This window comes from Ostrinia nubilalis, chromosome 6 (assembly GCF_963855985.1).
Source record: "Ostrinia nubilalis chromosome 6, ilOstNubi1.1, whole genome shotgun sequence".
NCBI lineage: Eukaryota > Metazoa > Arthropoda > Insecta > Lepidoptera > Crambidae > Ostrinia > Ostrinia nubilalis.
The window spans coordinates 9,207,800-9,225,897 of NC_087093.1; the positions used below are offsets into that span (position 1 = coordinate 9,207,800).

Below are 18,098 nucleotides of genomic sequence, written 5' to 3' on the forward strand. Positions count from 1 at the left end.
CAAAACAGAGTTCCGCCCGCAGCGGTTAAAATGAATGATGTAATCGACTAACAATCACAGATTTTTGAATGAACAGACTGCGCACTTTAATCTTTAAACAAGAAAATAACCGACTGATAGCATTGTTGCTTGACCACCCTAAGCGTAGCTATTCTTCAGGCGATCTGTCAATTAAATGGAAGATTAAACGCCCAAATCTGATGACGTATTTAAGAATACTTGCGCTTTTGGTTAAAGAGCTATTATAGAGTCCAAAGTAATTACTCCAGTCGTTAATAAGACATTTGAACTGGCATTACCGATTCGCATTATTGTTAGTAAATCAGAACAGCTCCAGACGATACCTCCTCATAAACAGCCTATATTTCAAATGCCAAATAACGACTCGACCCACAACAAACCAGAGTTTAACTTGAAACCCCCCCAACAGGCATGGAGGACGAGATCTGCCCGTACGCGACCTTCCACCTGCTGGGCTTCCGCGAGGAGATGGACCCCAGCAAGGCGCTGGCCTTCCCGCACCACCACCCGGCCCACGCCGGCACCCTGGCCCACCCCCACCCCCACCACCCCGCTCACTCCCGCGCCGGATCTCAAAGCATGGTTAGTATACTTAACACATTTGAGCCCAACTTTTATTTTCGTCAGGAAATGCATTAACTTGCATATTCACTAGCCCAGGGCGACAGTGGATTAAGTGAGGCTCTCCCTGCCATCTGGCGCTACTTACTAAAACCTGACGGTGTAATCCAGTCTTTGGGACGGAACTGCGAGTTATTATCCGGGCGAAACGGCCTAGACATTCTTTCGCGACTCCGCCCCAGACTGTGGCTCGCTCAGCGCGGTTTGAGTCTACGACAAAAAACATTGACCCAAAACTGCATGGAACCTGGTGGGTCGCACCAGAAAGCCCAGGCGCCATCAATAAATCATAACGAGAAAATCAACAATGTTTTGCTCAAGTTGACCAACACTAACAAAGATATTGTCAACTAAAGTATCCAAATAAATAAGTAAAAAAATAAACACGCGTCTATCCTATACTTATATCGTTTCTAGCCCCGTGCCAACAGCCGCTACGCCCGCAAGAACTCGCAGGGAGGCCAGAGCGCAATCTACTCCACCGCGCCCGAGTACGACGACCCGGCCACCTGCGCTGAAGAGGACCAATACGTCAGTAACCATACCTTTTTATTGTTGAAAATTTTTTTTACAAATTATCAACTCTATTTTATTGTGCCTTCAAAAAGTGCACATTGTGCGAAGTGCTCATTTTGTGAAGTGCACATTCTGCGTGTATAATGTGTTTTTTGAAATAGTGGCGGTTCAAAAATTGGCAAACGTTGCTTCCTCCATTTGTGTTCAAAGCAGAAGGAAATTTAAATTTGATGGCAGTTGATTGAAGAGCTCGTGCTCTTTATTCCTAAACACTTTGGACATCTCCGCTTTGATTAAGTCCGGGCCTTAAGCAGGACTCGTAGGCAAACTGTAAGGAAATTAGCGCCGATCACAATAGATGGATACCGGTCGCAGTGATACTAGGACTTTATTGAACTAGAATAATAATAATAATAATAATAATAATAATTTATTATATACTCCTGTTTACAATAATCTCTTAATCTAAGTACATAATGGAGCTTGAACAACATTATTGTTACAAAGAGGTAAGCGTTGACAGCTGTACTAGTATACACTGTGTCACAGCTGCCAGCGTCTTCCACCCTAGGTTTATAACTATTTCAGATGTTGTTACATTATGATAATTATAATTTTGAAGTTAAAGTTGATTAATTATAAAGGCCTATTACATGAGAATAAAAACAAGTAAAAGCGAACTTTGAGTGAATAAGTGTGTGTGTATGTGTGTGTGTGTGTGTGCGAGTGTGTGTGTGTGGGTGTGTGTATGTGTGTGTGTGTGTGTAAGGAGTATGGATCAACATCATTTATCATTGGTAAGCATAACTTTCTTCGTCTCCGAGTAGCTTAGACTTAAAAGCCAAGAGCAAAGTTTTTGTTTGCAGTTGTATGTGGTCAGAGGGTAAATGTTGGTAAGTTTATTAGCCTCATTGTATAGATGACCTCCACAGACATAAAATTGCTGTCTTGCAAATGAAGTTTTGTGGGGTATGGAGGGGCACACTTTGTGTTTATCTCGTTTTGTGGTAGGTTTGAAGGTCATGGCCTTGTGTTTACGAAGAGTAGCATATAAGATAAATAGTTTCCTGACTGTAAGAACAGGACAATCAGTGTAAAGTTGGTGGGTGCTATATCTACGCGGTTTGCCAAGCATAACCTTCAATATACCTCTTTGTGCTCGCTCTAAGGGAAGTAATTTGGTGATACCCACTCCACCCCAAGCCACTATGCAGTATTGCAGAAGACTCTGAACAAGAGAGTAATATACACAGAGTAATGTTTTTTGATCCGCAGAATTTCTGAGCTTCCTAAAAATGGGTATTAGTTTTCTGACACGATTTGTTAGTGTATTAATATGTAGTGACCAGTTTAGGGTACTGTCAATAACAAGGCCCAAGTATTTGATATTGTCAGTTCGACTTAGTTTAGGACAAGCACACGTGGTATGTGACTCACAGGTGTGAGCTTTCAAGTGAAAGTCAGTAGTTGGTTGGGTGCTGTTACGAATTGAGAACGTGATATATTTAGTTTTATCTACGTTTAATGTTAGTAAATTATTGTCAAGCCATAACATCACTTCAGCAAGAGCAAACTCGGTGCTATGGCGGACCTCCTCCCAATCCCTACCGTGTACAACTAATACTGTATCATCAGCATATGTAATGATAGTGCAATTTGTTATTGTTTTTTTACAAAGATTGTTTATGTATACGAGAAAGAGAGTCGGTCCCAGCACACTGCCCTGGGGCACACCGAACGAAAGGTTTACTGGTTTACTAGTAAAATCCCCAATTTTAACGCACTGAGTGCGATTTGAGAGATAACTTTTGAAAATGTCCAGTGCAATCCCTCGTATTCCAATTGTTTCTAGTTTCTGTAGAAGTAAAGGGACAGAAACGGTGTCGAAAGCCTTCGATAAGTCGAGAAATAGTCCTATTACTTTTGATTTATTATCAAGGTGCTTAGCTATTAATTCAGTCAGTAGTAAAGTTGCATCCTCCGTAGACTTACCTTTCATAAATCCAAATTGGTTCTTTGCTATTATATTGTTATGTTCTAAAAAATTTGTTAAGCGAGTATTTAGTACTTTTTCTAAAATCTTAGAAATAGCGGTCAAGACTGAAATCGGTCTATAGTTTCCGACACCGTTCCTGTCTCCACTCTTATAGATAGGGTGCACCAGAGCCCTTTTTAAGATGTCAGGGAAGATACCTGTCGTCATGGACAAGTTACACAAGTATGCAATAGGAAAAGCAAGGCTAGTTCTAGCTCTTTTAAGTACTAATGTAGGGATCTTGTCGATACCAGTCGCCGAATCATTTTTTAAGTTTTGTATAATAGAGTCAATTTCATCGCCATCAGTACTGACTAATACCATGGAGTCCAGCTGTGATTGACATACGGGTAAATATGTTGGGGAGTTGCAATCATTTTTAGATTGCCGTTCTAGAATATTGTTAGCCAGTTTAGCACCAATTTCAGCAAAGTAATTATTGACCTGGTTGATTGACTCAAGAGGATCAGCATGCAGATTTAATAATTCACGGGGAGGCGGGGTAGATTGTTTTAAGTAGGTTATTTTGTTAATAGTGTTCCATGTGCCTTTTGCATTACCTTTGTATTTTAGAAATTCAGATTTTTCATATTCAATTTTTAATTTTCTTAATAGGTTATTGCAGTAATTTCTGTATCTAGCATAAGTGATTTGCAGTATAGCATTGTAAGGATCTTTTTTAGCATTTCTATGTAGTCTGTCACGATTTCTAATACACCTGACTAGTCCCGGAGTCAACCATGGCTTGACTGTACGATAGCGATGAGGAATCCGCACTATTTTAGAATGGTTTGTGATGGCTTCATGGATGATATCTGACAGAGCTTTAGCTGCCAAATTAGCGTCAGTTGTGTTATAGATACTAGCAAAGTCGATATTAGATAGGTACTTGATCAATGGAGAGTAGTCTATTTTTAATAAGGTTTTATTTGATGGATCCCTTTTCAGAGTTTGATCGAGAGAAAAAATGATAGGGGCATGGTCTGTTATAAGAGTATCCAAAATGAAGGTTTTTGATCTCTTGTTTGTTCGAAGCATAACATGGTCAATGCAGTTATCCATTCTGGTAGGCAATACATGTGCCGCTTGTAGCCCGTGGTGTGCCATTAGGTCCAAGTATTTGTCTCTGTTTGCTTCATGACAATTTGGGGAAATATTGATATTAATATCGCCTATGAGGACAACTGACTTTGTCGAAGCAAGTGAAGACAAACACAGGTCCATGTCATTACAAAAACTGTCAATATTGCCATACGAAGGTGAACGGTACACAGCTATAATTGCCAATTCATTTTTGTAGTTTATAATAAGGCAGTTTGCATTGGTAACATTTGGTTTTACAATATTATGTTGAATATCTGATCGTACGTATACAACTACTCCCTCATTTTGATTAGTAAAATCAGAGCTATATGACGAATATCCATCCATACTAGGGGTTAATGCCGATTTACTAAGCCAACACTCGGAAAGTACAATGACATCACATTGTATACCGATTAGAGGTGGGCGCCGATATAAAATTGGCCGGCGGCGGCGCGCCGACTTTTTGACCTCGGCGGCGGCGGCGTCGGCGGCGTGACCTTGTTTGACCTTTGTTCATTAGGTATTTTTTTTAAATATGCTTTTTTAGTATCTGTCGTCAAGACTAATCAGGTGATTTGCAGTTGGTTGGGGTTTGAGCCGCTAGAGCAGTGGTTTACCCTAGTAAATTAGCTCTCTTGATCATAGATACTTTGATATTTGGATAGATCAGGTTCTCGTGTTTTTCCTAAAGGCGAGCGTACTAATGTGCCGATAAAAGTACCCTTAACATGTATTTTTGAGCTCTTTGGAGGCACATAGTTAATGTTGGATTAGCTGACTGTCGGTGAAATATTATATTCAGTTTTGTTTTATTTATATGTATGGTCGTTCCATGTCATCCTACGGTCCAGGATTTTAATGCAGGTTGATTGCAGCAATGTGTCGAGGTCTAGATTAGCCGGAGGATAAGTTTCACGTCTTAAATGATAATATGGTGAGACTTCGGGGCTTAATTTCATGCGCCACTTGGTCAGCCAAGCAGCTGACTTTGCAACAGTCTAGTCACTTTAAGATCACAGTTACATTTGAGGAAGGCCGCAGCTTTCTGGTGTCTGGGCTACTTTACTAGTAGATGTTATAGAGTATCGGACCAAGTACCGAGTCCTGGGGTACTCCAGCTCTGCAGCTAAAAAGAGAAGATTTTGTCACCGAGTTTGATTTAAAACTGTCTGTCACTGAGATAAGAATCCATCAGCAGGTAGTAGAAGTGTACTAGAAGGTACTTTTTAATTTCATAGAGTAGTCTTTTATGATAAACCCAGCTGAAGCCGCAGCGAAAGCAGACGTACAAGATTCTTTCTTTTCCAAACATTGTACTGATTATGGTTGGTATGGTTTCTGCCAAAATTTATGGTCGGGTATACATATTACATGGGTCATACTTAGGCAAGGGAATAAACGAGCAAGAATGATCCTTTTCCATAATTTTAACAATACAAATGTCAGATTAATTGAGCGATAAAAGAGTTCGTTAGGCGACTTGCCAGCCTTATGGATCATTTCCAAAGTTAAGAGACTTGTGAGGTTCTCACTCAGTGTGGTCATTGTCAAGACCATGGACTTCATGGTGATCAGATCAAATGCAAGTGCTTCACGAGGGTCCATTTTGGCTATTTCTTTAGCCTAGCCATCTCTCTTAGCGTTAGTTCTTTCGTTACAGCCGAAAGACGTCCTGCGCCGCTCGCATCCAGGCACTTCCTGCGACCTTCCCCAAATCGTTCGTCAACCTAGTGGGAGGCCTGCCCACGCTACGTCTTCCAGCTCGTGGTCGCCACTCAAGAACTTTACTGCCCCAGCGGCCATCAGCTCTACGAAATATGTACCCCGCCCACTGCCACTTGATTTTAGCGATTCTGTGGGCTATGTCAGTCGTTTGTTCTCCTGCGTCTTTCGTCCACAATTAGCGTAGTAGGAATCAATCTTCTTCTTTGAACTTGAGGAGGGTAAGCGGAAACATGACGGTCAACTCCTCAGATAGTCAAGTACAAAGTTGTCCTGAAGCAGCATACAAATCAGAATGGGAAGGTTTGGCAGCACAGCACCTAGAATGGCGGGAGATTGTGTTGTGTTGAGGCGAGTCCGCGAATTCAAGGAGCAGCGCACAACTGAACTTGACGCAAAATGCGATGATGTAGATCCCGTCCATCTGCCCATTCACTATAATTATGTTGGCGGCGGGTAATTACTCTCAATGTGCGAGGAGTTTGCCGCGAAGATCGGCTATGTAAGCCATCTTCGGATGCACCAGCGCCGCTAAGACAGCTAAGTCGAAGTGGTCACCATGAATCATCATCATCAGTAGGAATCAAAAGACAGGCATAGCTGCAAGTCTCGGATCAAATCCAATGCTTGATCTTATTTTTTTGATTGAATTGTGGATTGTTTGGATTATCCGTGTCAATGGGTTTAAATAAACCGGCTTGTCATGTAGTTAGCAAAGGTCTGAGATATTTCTTGTTGATTTACCAAAATTATGCCAACCACATAAGTTACATTAACTCAGTCAGGCCGCGCTGATGGCCTCCAACTTAATTACCTTCTAAAATGAATCCTTTAAGGCATGGTCAGACACGCCAGGATTAACTCATTCCAAAACTCTCATAAAAGCCTATGACTGAAAATGCTCCAAGCAGATCATAGGACTGAGTAGGATCAAAATGCGCATCTTAGTTCGAGCCCTCATTGGACACAGCAGCTTAAACAAGCACTTGTCCACTATGGGACTGTCCGAATCAAGAACGTGCAGGATGTGCCAAGAGGCAGATGAAACGCCACTACACATTCTCACGGACTGCGGACCTTTGATGCGCAAACGGAGCTTACATCTGGGGAAACACATCCTAAGCCCACAAGATGTAAAACATATCGCCCCCAAAAAGATACTGCAATTCCTAATGGATGCACGACTCGGAGGCGAACTATAAGGAAAATAGCGGCGATCACAATAGATCGGTACCGGTCGCAGTGATACTAGGACTTTATTGAACTAGAATAGCCGCTCAACTCAATAAAAAAATAGTTCTTCTGCGTTCGAAACACAAATTAGTACAGCATAGGAGAGGAATAAATTGCAAATAGTTGGTACAGTATCAGTATCGGCGCGCCGACTGCTGGTCGTCGGCGGCGGCGGCGTGGAAAAATTTGCGGCGGCGGCGGCGCGCCGGCGTGGCGCCCACCTCTAATACCGATTTGATCCAAGAAAATATTGAGAGCATCATAGCCGCTCAACAAAAAAAAGTGCGGGCTTTAGTATTTCCAGAACTTGAGCGAAGCCCGCAAAAAATATAATAGCCACTATTGCTCTATTAAAATTGTATGTATCGCAGCGCGCCCGTTATTCCCGCCCCATGTACGCCTGCGGACCCGAGTACGATGAGCCTGCATGCTGCGCGCCCGAGGATGAGCAATACACTGGCGCTTATGGAACCCCCTACTCCGACCACTATGGATCCCGACCCAGCATTGGTAAGCTCACACTATTCTTGCGATTATTAGCAGTTCCCTCTATCATTGTCCCCGGGTTTACAAAATTTCCTGTTCCTTTCCGATTCGAACAGAGGGGACAACTGGTAACGAAAATGGAAATAGAATAGGACTATCTTCTTTCCGTGGATGACGTTGAGGCGACTAAGGGAGATGCGTACACCAGGCCTCCTTAACACGTCTGGTTTATGTGGTCACTGTGGAGAGTGTAGACCAAATTCTCCAGCTTATACACTACATTCACGCAGCAATCAAAACACAAGCTTGCTTTAGCAGAACACTGCTTCATGAGAAGGCTAAGTTATAATAAATTACTTATTTATGTAATAATTTTGTATGCCAGAATCAAATCAAATCAAATTATAAAAAGTAGGTAACTTCTTCAGTTACGTTACTAAGCTGCAACCTTGTTTTCCACACATAACGAAGAACTTTGTACTTATTCCTTAGTCCCAAAAGAGTATAACACAGAAAGGAATAACACTAGATGTAACAGCGAAATACACTTGAAAATGTTTCCATGGCTGAGAAAACTAGTCAGACCGGTCACCCGGCAATCGAAATCTGGGTTCAAATCCCACTTGAGGCATTCCAATTTTTTTTTAAAACCAAATGAACATAACAGTACCTATGTATTTACTTCAATATGTCCACCAATGAGCCCTCTGACTAGGAACCCGCAAGTGCGGCGGCTCTCCCGAGCCTCCTCCACCACCGCCGCGCAACGCTAACACCGACAACAACTGCTCCTCCTCCTTCAACGAGAGCAAGGACTCCAACGAGATCTCCGAGGCCGAGTGCGACCAGCCACGCAACTACCCCGGTATGTGACGAGTTGTACTATGATCATCGCATCTAACCCATTGTGATACTTATATCGAAAATATCGTAGTATGATCATGATGTCTAACTCATTGTGTACCATTTGCAAGACGGTACTAACTTTGCGATAAAATCAAGGTGATACTTATACCAAAAATCTCTTATTATCATCATGTAATCTAACCCATTGTGTACCATTTGCGACACAATGCTAAGCTTAGCGATGAATTCAAAGTGAAAATTACGATGAAATATAAATGAAACATCTTTGGAGATGATGATAAAGTGATTTGCACACCTTATTATCGCTAAGCTGCTCCATCAAAATAATGCATACGTTAAATTTACCATGCCATACCATAATTAATTTATTTATACGATCAAGTACATGGAGATATTTATCGTGAATGATTGAAATATCGAATGCTATTCTGAAACTCGGACAGCTTTTCAAAAATCATACTAAAGGCAACTCATTCATCTTCTGACAGGGACACATTTCATACGAAAAAAATCGAGTCATACTTTTTCAATATTAACTGGGAATAAAAATATGATCATTTATGGCTTTATACAGTGTGAGTCACGTTAAAGTGTACATATGAAAATAGATGAAACTAGACCTATTTTTATCGACAAAAAAGAGGTCAAAAAATTTTTGAGATTTTTTTTAAATTTTTTATAGAATTTTTTTTCTTCCAATTACTTATTGTAAAGAAAACGTAATAACTTTTAAACTAAGCGGTATATCCTGATAAAATAAAAACAATAATAATGCTAAATAACAGGCGATACTAAAAAAAGACATAAAATACACAAAAAAGGCCAACAAATAATAAAAAATGATACTTTTTGAAAAAAATCTGCTTTAAAATTCGTGTTTTTTTGGTTATTTGATAAATTTCTCCAAAAAATGCCCTTATAACAGGTGGTTTTTATTACTTTGTATTATTCTCTATCGTATTATCTTTGTAAAACCAAAAATCGCATGTCTCTAACCCTATCACAACATTTGCTATGATCGTTTTAACAAAGGCCTGCCACAACATTATTCTCCGCTACAGTTAGAGACAATTTTAATTTTAACTAAAATGCTTATTTTACTTCGAAATCTTTTGTTTTTATTTGAAATCTAACTTGTCTGTATCAAAATTACAAATCTAGAGCTATTTTCAGTTTCGTTGATAACGAAGCGTTGAATGGCGCGCCCGGAGAGGCTTAGTTCAAACGATCATTGCAAACGTTGTGATAGGGATAGAGACATGCGATTTTTGGTTTTACAAAGGTAATACGATAGAGAATAATACAAAGTAATAAAAACTACCAGTTATAGGGGCATTTTTTGGAGAAATTTATCAAATAACAAAAAAATCACGAATTTAAAAGCAAATTTTTTTCAAAAAGTATCATTTTTTATTATTTGTTGGCCTTTTTTGTGTATTTTATGTATGTTTTTAGTATCGCCTGTTATTTAGCATTATTACTGTTTTTATTTTATCAGGATATTCCGCTTAGTTTAAAAGTTATTACGTTTTCTTTACAATAAGTAATTGGAAGAAAAAAAATTCTATAAAAAATTAAAAAAAAATCTCAAAAAAATTTTGACCTTTTTTTTGTCGATAAAAATAGGTCTAGTTTCATCTATTTTCATATGTACACTTTAACGTGACTCACACTGTATAGCATGTAATTTTTATTCCTAGAGAAATTCACTGCTTGCTAAGCAAATATAATATTCCTGTTTGTCAGAAATATTGCCTCTAATAAATTGCATACGAAAACGCTCAATCATTTTCAGTTGGCAGCTTTTGTATTATAGCATCTGAGCATAAATCGTTACGTAGTACAATATGTATTAAATGCGAGCATTTAAAGAACTAGTAATTAACAATCGTAAATACCGCGTAGATGTTAAGCACGCATAAAATGCACACGTCAATTCTTAATGCAGCTTTCACGGTATTATGAAATTGCTAATTGCTTCAGTTTGCGCTCTCGCTCTACAGTCCACTATATTGATTTGTTACAAAAAGTATGACGTCACATTTCATTTCGTCTAATCATAAAATCATACTAATTGTGTTAATTTAATAAATTGAAATGAATTCTGAATTGGTCCATGCGCACGCGGGTGTCACCTGAACAGAAGACGGTAAAACAGTTTTAGACCAATAGTTTTCTCGGTTATTTTATGTTATTAATTTATGTCACTGACAGCATGCATAATGGTCTCATTGTCAGTAAATAACAAATTGGAATTGTGAAAGGCTTATTTTATCACTAGATTTTTCGGAATTGGCTTACTATTTTTATTTTTCCAAAAATTTCTTATACTTTCTTCTTTGTTAGACACCTGGCACAATTTCATTTGAACTGGTTTCATACAAAAAACTGAAAAAACACTGACAAAGGACAATGACCAAAAGTGGTCCAAATGTCCACCACTAATGAGACCCATATTGGCTTATAGTCCATTAAATAGAGATTAACTTTCAGTATGGGACGAAAAAAAAAATAAGCTGTCAGTAAAAAGTTATGACTTTTTGAAAAATTGTAGTAGTTTACGCGCTAATCTCAGGAACTACTGGTCCGATTTGAAATTTTTTTTTTGTTATGGATAGCCCATTTATCAAGGATGGTTTTAGGTTATATAACATCACCCTACAACCAATAGGGGCGGAGCAGTAAAGACAAATGTTGTAAAAATGGGAAATATACTCAACATCAAATAAACCGCACCTTCCGCGACGCGAACTTTAACGATTTTCTTCTGACACAATCATGGTACCCTAACAATATTGGTGTTATTTGAAAGCCCAATAAATATCCTTAAAGAAAAACACATTTAATTTCTTAATAAATGATTAACATATACCATAAATGTGACTTGAAAAAATACCTCACTTTGGGCCCACCTATGGGATCAATTAGACCAATTTTTATGGTTATAAAACCAAATAATGATTTCACGAGTCCTCTTTAACAGATGGATAGCAATTAAATCCAACTTAACAGTTTTATAGCCATAAAAGTTGGCTCTAGCGTAACTACCTATTTTTTGAAGAAGTGACTCTGGATCCTTCTAAAGACACATTTTTGGGGTTAAAACCTTTCCTTTAATGAAATGAAGGTTAGAACTAGGCTTTTCAATGGTACCAATATTGGTAGGAAGTGGGGATGCATACGTTTGAAAATGCTTGTCGCGGGAGGTGCGATTTATTTGACGTCGAGTGTATTATTCAAACTATTTTCCCTCGTACAAAGTCGTAGGCACAGCTAGTACATCTATAACCCCGCGCCACATGCGACATGACATAACATGCGTAGATTAGTCCAAAATGTGCAATGGATAGAATGATATCAAGAACATTTTCCGGATGAAAATGTAAAAAACATGACTTTTCATACAGTCATAACTTTTTACTGACAGCATATTTTTGATTGCGGTTTGGTTATAATGAATCAGTATTTAGTAGACTATTTTACTACATAGGTCTCGTTAGTGGTGGACATTTGGACCAAACTCCATACATTTTTGGTCATTGTCCTTTTGCCAAGTGTATTTCACGAAATTCTAATTTTTCCTTTCAATCTAAATTACCTATCAATTTATCTTTCTATGTGCTTAGACGTGATTGTGTTACTAATTCTCCTTTGATTGATTCTGTAGATATAGTACGTGTTTTATGACCACCTCGAACACTACCCATAGCTTATTTAAACTTATCGAATTACTGTTTAAGGTTTATTGATTTAATTGAAATAATAACACCACTATGGGAAGATTGGCATGTAAATGAAATGGTTATGGGTATTGTGCGAGGTGGTAGTAGGGGGCAGGCGGCTCCGGGTCTCGTGACTAGAGTAGAGCGCCTCGTGACTTGTGTGTTGTTGCAGTAAGGGCCCACACTGCCAAGGACGGCTTGCACAGCGAGGAAATGAGGAAACTCATTGACAGGTCAGTTCGATAGGCCTACCGCACATACACATATCGACTCGTGACGTAACTACACCCTAATTATACGTTTTCATAACTGCATCATATTAATAACGAGTCATTATTATGAATGAATATTCGTCACTGATATTATGTACTGTTTTAACTTAATCCCTTTAGATTTGTTGCATATCTAATATGAATATTTAAACTATAATAATTAATTTCTGAATGAACAATAAAGTCCTACATAAGCGGCACAAAGCCCTCCTATTTAACAGTCAAATTTCCCTACGCACTACCTACTAATACAGACGTTAGCCGACTCCTTGTGTGTGTGCTACAAGTAAATTGTGTCATGTTATAGAGTTATATTTACATTTAAATAATGCATTATGTTTGAATAGTATATGCTCGAAATTTAAGCATGTGTTATGTTCTGCATACGTGATCTCCAGGAAACAGTAAGTCAAGTATGTGAAAAAGAAAATATTTAATAAGTTAACTTTTCTGTTTGCCTTAACTTTTTGATTTATGTGATTAATCTTATGTGGCTAACACTATAACCTTTGTGCACTACTTTCATTTGCTGTGAATGGTAAGGACATTTTATCGACGGCTATGATTTATGATTTATAATATCCATTTCAGTTATGCGTAACCAGGCATGGTTTTTTCGACGATTTTATGTAAATAATTATTATATTATGTTGATTTTACCATATTTACGAGATAATGTCAAATTGCTCCCTTTGCATTACGTACTTAGCTAACAACTAGCTCCCTGTCCCTGGCACATGTTTAGCAAACAAATATCGCTCGTGATCGTTGTAAGTCAACTGTAGATCACATTTGAAAACAAGTGATTAGCAGTAGTCATTCTCACCCTCCCAATACATGTAGTCGAGCCCTGCCTACAAAGCCTGATTTTTGTTGACAAGTCGAACATCCTCGGGACAGTGCACCACTAATGGTTTCGATGATGATTGCAGACCAGAAGCAGCCACCCCAATCCCCCAGCAAGCAGTCCACGGGCGGGGACTCACAGCCTACGATACTGTGGCAGTGTAACCTGTAAAGGGTCACGCGACCACGCCGCGGCACACGGCCACACCTAGCTTTCATTTGTGAACCTCTCCCGTTTAAGGAACGTCGCTCCCTCGCTGAAGCAATCGTCCGCTTATTACTACACTCTCGTTCGCATCGTAGCTTTATTTTCGCGCTCTTTCAAACTACTTTACGCCATTTTACCAGCGACAAATTGCATCAGCGAGGCAGCGACCCGCGTGCCAAAAATGTTATTTCAGTTTTGTGTGCCGCCCTTTGTGTTGCTGTTTATTTTACATTTATCCCAACTTAGTTGGCTGGATTTCTTTTTAGTTTTTAACTTGAACGCGCACATTTGTGCCATAAACGAACGCATGACCCACGAGTGGGCCTAGGTTGTCTGTAGTAAACATGCCGATGAGTGATTTGTAAAATTAAAGTATACCCAATCCCTTGTAGACCCCAACGCGTCGTAGTGGTACCAAAATTCCGAAAATGATGGTTGTGGTAGTTATTTCAAATTGATAAATTATTATAATGACTTTATTAATGTGACGCGTTAAAACCATATAATCACAATTATATCGCTCGCAAATTGGCATATTCACTATAGATAAAATCCGTACCCTTCTCAGTGGATTGGTACGTTACTGTAGTTAACCTTTTTTGATCTTATTTGTTTAGCTTAATTTAAAGAAAGTTTCGAAGGAAAGCTGCTTTGGGGTGATGGATAAGGAATCGATTTAAATTAAGCTCAACATGTAATAATGTGATATTTTGTATTTTTATCCCATTTTAATTTGTATTTTGATATACTAACATGATTGTTATTTATATTTTGTGTATGTGTAGAACGATAATTTTAGACTAAACGACCTTACGGTTGGAAACAATGCTTCCTTTTTTACAAGATGTTATGTACGGTTTTCATAATGCTTTTACCGACCTAGCTTTATTTTTTCGGCGTAATATTTTTCATTGTTTTTTTGCGCATAACACTACATAGGCTAAGAATAGGCGTAAGATTATTCTAGTAATTAATCAACTCTTACAAAATACCTACTATATAATCCGTAGCTAGTTAGTAACATGTGTTATGCAATTAAAGTATATTAAAATTAATCAATGTTAGTTATACCGTAAACCGTATAACAGGACACGCCCGTACCATAACACAAAAGTTACCTAATGAAATGTAATATGGCCGGGTTGAAATCGATAACATCATCCAAAACGTAATAGACTATACTACAGACACGGAATTTAAATGCTTTTTAATATTACTCTAGAATAATAAGGTGCATTTTTATTACTCATAATCGTAATTTTACCCTCTATATAGTAAACTATGCAAGTGACTAGGTGTAAGACACGCGCGTGTCGTTTTCTAGATGTTTCCCTTATATGTTGTGCATCGTCGTGTAAGCTTTGCAAGTAGGCGTAGTTAGGTTCTCGCGACTTCCTAGCAACAGGTATCTTCTCTTAACCTTCCAATTAGAAAATTCTGAATATAATTAGATAAAAATTATATTGAACAAATTATGTAATAATGAATTAAAATTCAAAATTATAACTCTAGCTATTTGATCGAAATTAAGAAAAAATACCGTAAGCTGAATAATGCTGGAATTAAATATATTCTGAGTGTTTTTGATGGTTTTTGCTCGTATAACGTATGTTTGGTTTGCTAATAGTTGCAAATTACGTTATCTTCAATATTACGCAATGTCATATTGCTAAACCGCAGCCAACTGTTTGTACCAAAGTGTTTGATTTGTGTTGAATAAATTATTCAAATGTCAACTACAAAATGTTGTTTCATTTTAAACCCTTTTTGCCCTAATCCTTAATTTAGGCAAAACTAAATTATTTTCAAGTCTCGCACGACTTCATTTGAAAGAAAAATAAAACTATCATTAAATAATGAAGTATGCGACACAAACAAACCATGACATAAGTATAGGCCTAAAACTGGCGGTGGTGTGAAGAAGACCCCATACAAATCCAAGGGAAGCTAGTGTAAAAGCAGTACCGCTCCACTGACGTCACGGCATAGTGTAAGGGAATCCGCTAAACCTCGAGCGGGCGCACGCGTCGCACGCATGTCAGTATCGAGAAATAGTACGAGCAGCGCATGCATGTAACGGATTTCCACACGCTCAGCGGTAGGCGGATGAACGCGTGCGAGTTTTAGCATAGGCCCTAATACTTAAAAAAAAACCTGAAAGTCACTGAGCAGATCATCGTAAATAAAAAATAATATTGATCTACCGAAAGTAACTTTTTTATTTATACATTATGAAATAATTAAATAGATACAGTTTTAACACTAACTGTGGTACTGCGCTCGTGGTGCCTTACGCGGACGCGGCCTTCAGGATCTCTTCGGCGACTTCCACGGCGATGGCGGCCTCTGCCTTGGCCTGAAGTAATTAAAAACGTATTTGTTAAATGCAATAAAAAAATAAGTAAGTACATAAAATGGTGAAATTGCATTGGAGGAGATTACACAAGTAAGTGAGGTCTATAAAACCACTAAAAATGCAATTTTGGGGATTCCTTTTTATTTGTAACGGACGTTTGACGCGTATTGCATCTTGTGTAGCTTCAGGACACACTGTGTAAGTGCGTTAGTCATCTTCCGTCGCGTCAACGCATCGTCGTGTAGTATCGTTTGTTAGTTTGTTTTAACCAAATGATGTCTACTGAATGGACAAAGGCCTCCTTAAAGATTTCCACAACGACGAAACCTTTTGACTATAATTTATTAAAATCAACAAAAATTAGAATATGCATGATTTAATTTTAAATCATCACTACTATGGTATATGTATTTTAGTACCTTATCATTAGCCGCAGAGTTGAGTTCGGACTGAGCTTTGCTGAGGGCCTCCTGGGCAGCGCCCCTGTCAAGGTTTTCAAGGGGATGTGCCTCTTCTGCCAAAACCTGAAATATTGAATTTCCTTGTAAAGTTTCATATTGTACAAAATACACTTGTAACACAGACTAAACCAATATTTTTCTATGATATGATATATCAGGAAAAATTATGCAAATTGATCAGTTTAAACATTTCTTTAACCACATCATTTTAGAGCTAAAAAAAAACTGTAACCTAATATTTACCTGAACTGATGAATCATCATTGACGGTGACAGTGCCAGAAGAAACAAAGATTTTGTTTTGTTTGCCATCATTCTCGAGGACTGTGACTACACCGGGGCGCAGAACAGCTGAAGGAAAAATAAATCAATTTAACAATGCACCAAAAATTAATAAAGGGAAAGAGAGAATAATATTATAATTTATCAGTCAGTATGCTACCAAAATATAGGTATTCAATCAAAATAAGTAGTATTATATTATGGTTCAAAGAGCAATTTTAATACAGTAATAGTAAAAACCATTTTGGAATACTTAAGATTTTTGAAAATAAATACTGGCATCATAAAACAACAAAAAAAATACTGTTCTTTTCTTACCTAGAGTGGGCACATGTTTGGGCAGAATACCAAAGGCACCGCTGAATGATGGCACATCAATCTGCTTCACAACTTGCTTGTCATAGAAAACCTAGAAGATAGAGAATTTTATAAATAATATAAGTTCAATGTTTAACTTACAAATAACTAGTATGCATCCTCAGTTAAAATCAAGAAAGGATTTAGAATGAAGTTAAATAAATACAGAACTCAATAATATTTAAATGTCAAAGTTACAGTTTGCCTTTATCAGCGATTAGTTTGAAGTAAACGCATAACAAATAAATGAACAATAAGTCAGTTAATACAATTTCCTAACTTTATAAGTACCTGAGTAGAGAATATCTTAAAAACATACCTTATTGCCAGCAGCAAATGTAAGAGCCATTTCACCCTCTTTGGGGGCCTCTGCTGCGTAGCCGCGGACCTGCAGCCTTCTGGCAGAGCTTCTCAATAGGTTGCGGAATGCCATGGCCATTCTAGAGGTAGGAATAAAGTACACTTTCAGCCAAACGAATTAAATATATTTTTTTAGTTCAACCCGTAATTTTAATATGTACTCTCTTCGTAGACACATTTCATGATACTTTATTAAACGAAATGAGAACCAATATTTAAGATGTACTGTGCTGTACTGTATACTGTAACATAGGTTATGTTTTAGTTTACAAGTAGATTTTCTAAAAGAAAAATTATTTAACTACCGGCATTTATGGAACCTTAGAAAATAATACATTACGTATAAATTGGTGAAAAACCTTCCTGTTTTCTATTAGTACATAACCTCCTATGATGTCCTAGGTAGATTATGTAATATTTTAATAAAATATTTTCTCATGTAAAACATCTCATAAATGCAGACTAAAGTCCTTTATTTAGGATATTCATCTAAACTTACTCTGATTGCTATTCACGGCCTATAAATTTTAATTTCAAGAATAAATTGGAGAATTTGCACTTCCCCTTTTGACAGCTGACTTTAGAAGTGTTTTTTTTAGGTCTTCGTAAGTCGATAGTAGCAAAGGCGTTGCCTTGTAATGCCTCGTA

At 37.9% G+C, this 18,098-nt stretch overlaps 2 protein-coding genes across 5 annotated transcripts in view; one reads left to right on the top strand and one right to left on the bottom strand.

Moving 5' to 3' along the window:
- LOC135072566 (cell adhesion molecule Dscam1) overlaps window positions 1–15,379 on the top strand; it is a 70,548-nt gene extending 55,169 nt beyond the window's left edge. For all 4 annotated transcript variants that reach the window (XM_063966528.1, XM_063966526.1, XM_063966525.1 and 1 more), the window contains 6 exons: window positions 431–603; window positions 1,060–1,173; window positions 7,606–7,744; window positions 8,436–8,585; window positions 12,482–12,542; window positions 13,514–15,379. In XM_063966528.1, coding sequence (XP_063822598.1) covers window positions 431–603; window positions 1,060–1,173; window positions 7,606–7,744; window positions 8,436–8,585; window positions 12,482–12,542; window positions 13,514–13,592 — 716 coding nt within the window. In that variant the 3' untranslated portion in view covers window positions 13,593–15,379. The remainder of the gene's footprint in view (window positions 1–430; window positions 604–1,059; window positions 1,174–7,605; window positions 7,745–8,435; window positions 8,586–12,481; window positions 12,543–13,513) is intronic.
- A 451-nt stretch (window positions 15,380–15,830) lies between these two features.
- LOC135072569 (ATP synthase subunit delta, mitochondrial) lies at window positions 15,831–18,062 on the bottom strand. The gene is made up of 6 exons (XM_063966533.1): window positions 17,950–18,062; window positions 17,410–17,530; window positions 17,052–17,142; window positions 16,696–16,802; window positions 16,411–16,515; window positions 15,831–15,991 (listed from the first exon to the last, which is right to left on the bottom strand). Exons 2-6 carry the CDS (start codon window positions 17,527–17,529, stop codon window positions 15,926–15,928), a joined length of 489 nt encoding a protein of 162 aa, XP_063822603.1. The 5' UTR covers window position 17,530; window positions 17,950–18,062; the 3' UTR covers window positions 15,831–15,925.
- Window positions 18,063–18,098: the final 36 nt, after the last annotated feature.

Bases quoted from the DNA above. Each gene is read 5' to 3' on its own strand.
- LOC135072569 (XM_063966533.1), bottom strand. From the start codon at position 17,529: ATGGCCATGGCATTCCGCAACCTATTGAGAAGCTCTGCCAGAAGGCTG. The intron at 17,143-17,409 runs GTATGTTTTTAA...TCTATCTTCTAG, and splicing joins CATTTGCTGCTGGCAATAAG to GTTTTCTATGACAAGCAAGT. The intron at 16,516-16,695 runs GTAAATATTAGG...TCAATATTTCAG, and splicing joins ATGATGATTCATCAGTTCAG to GTTTTGGCAGAAGAGGCACA.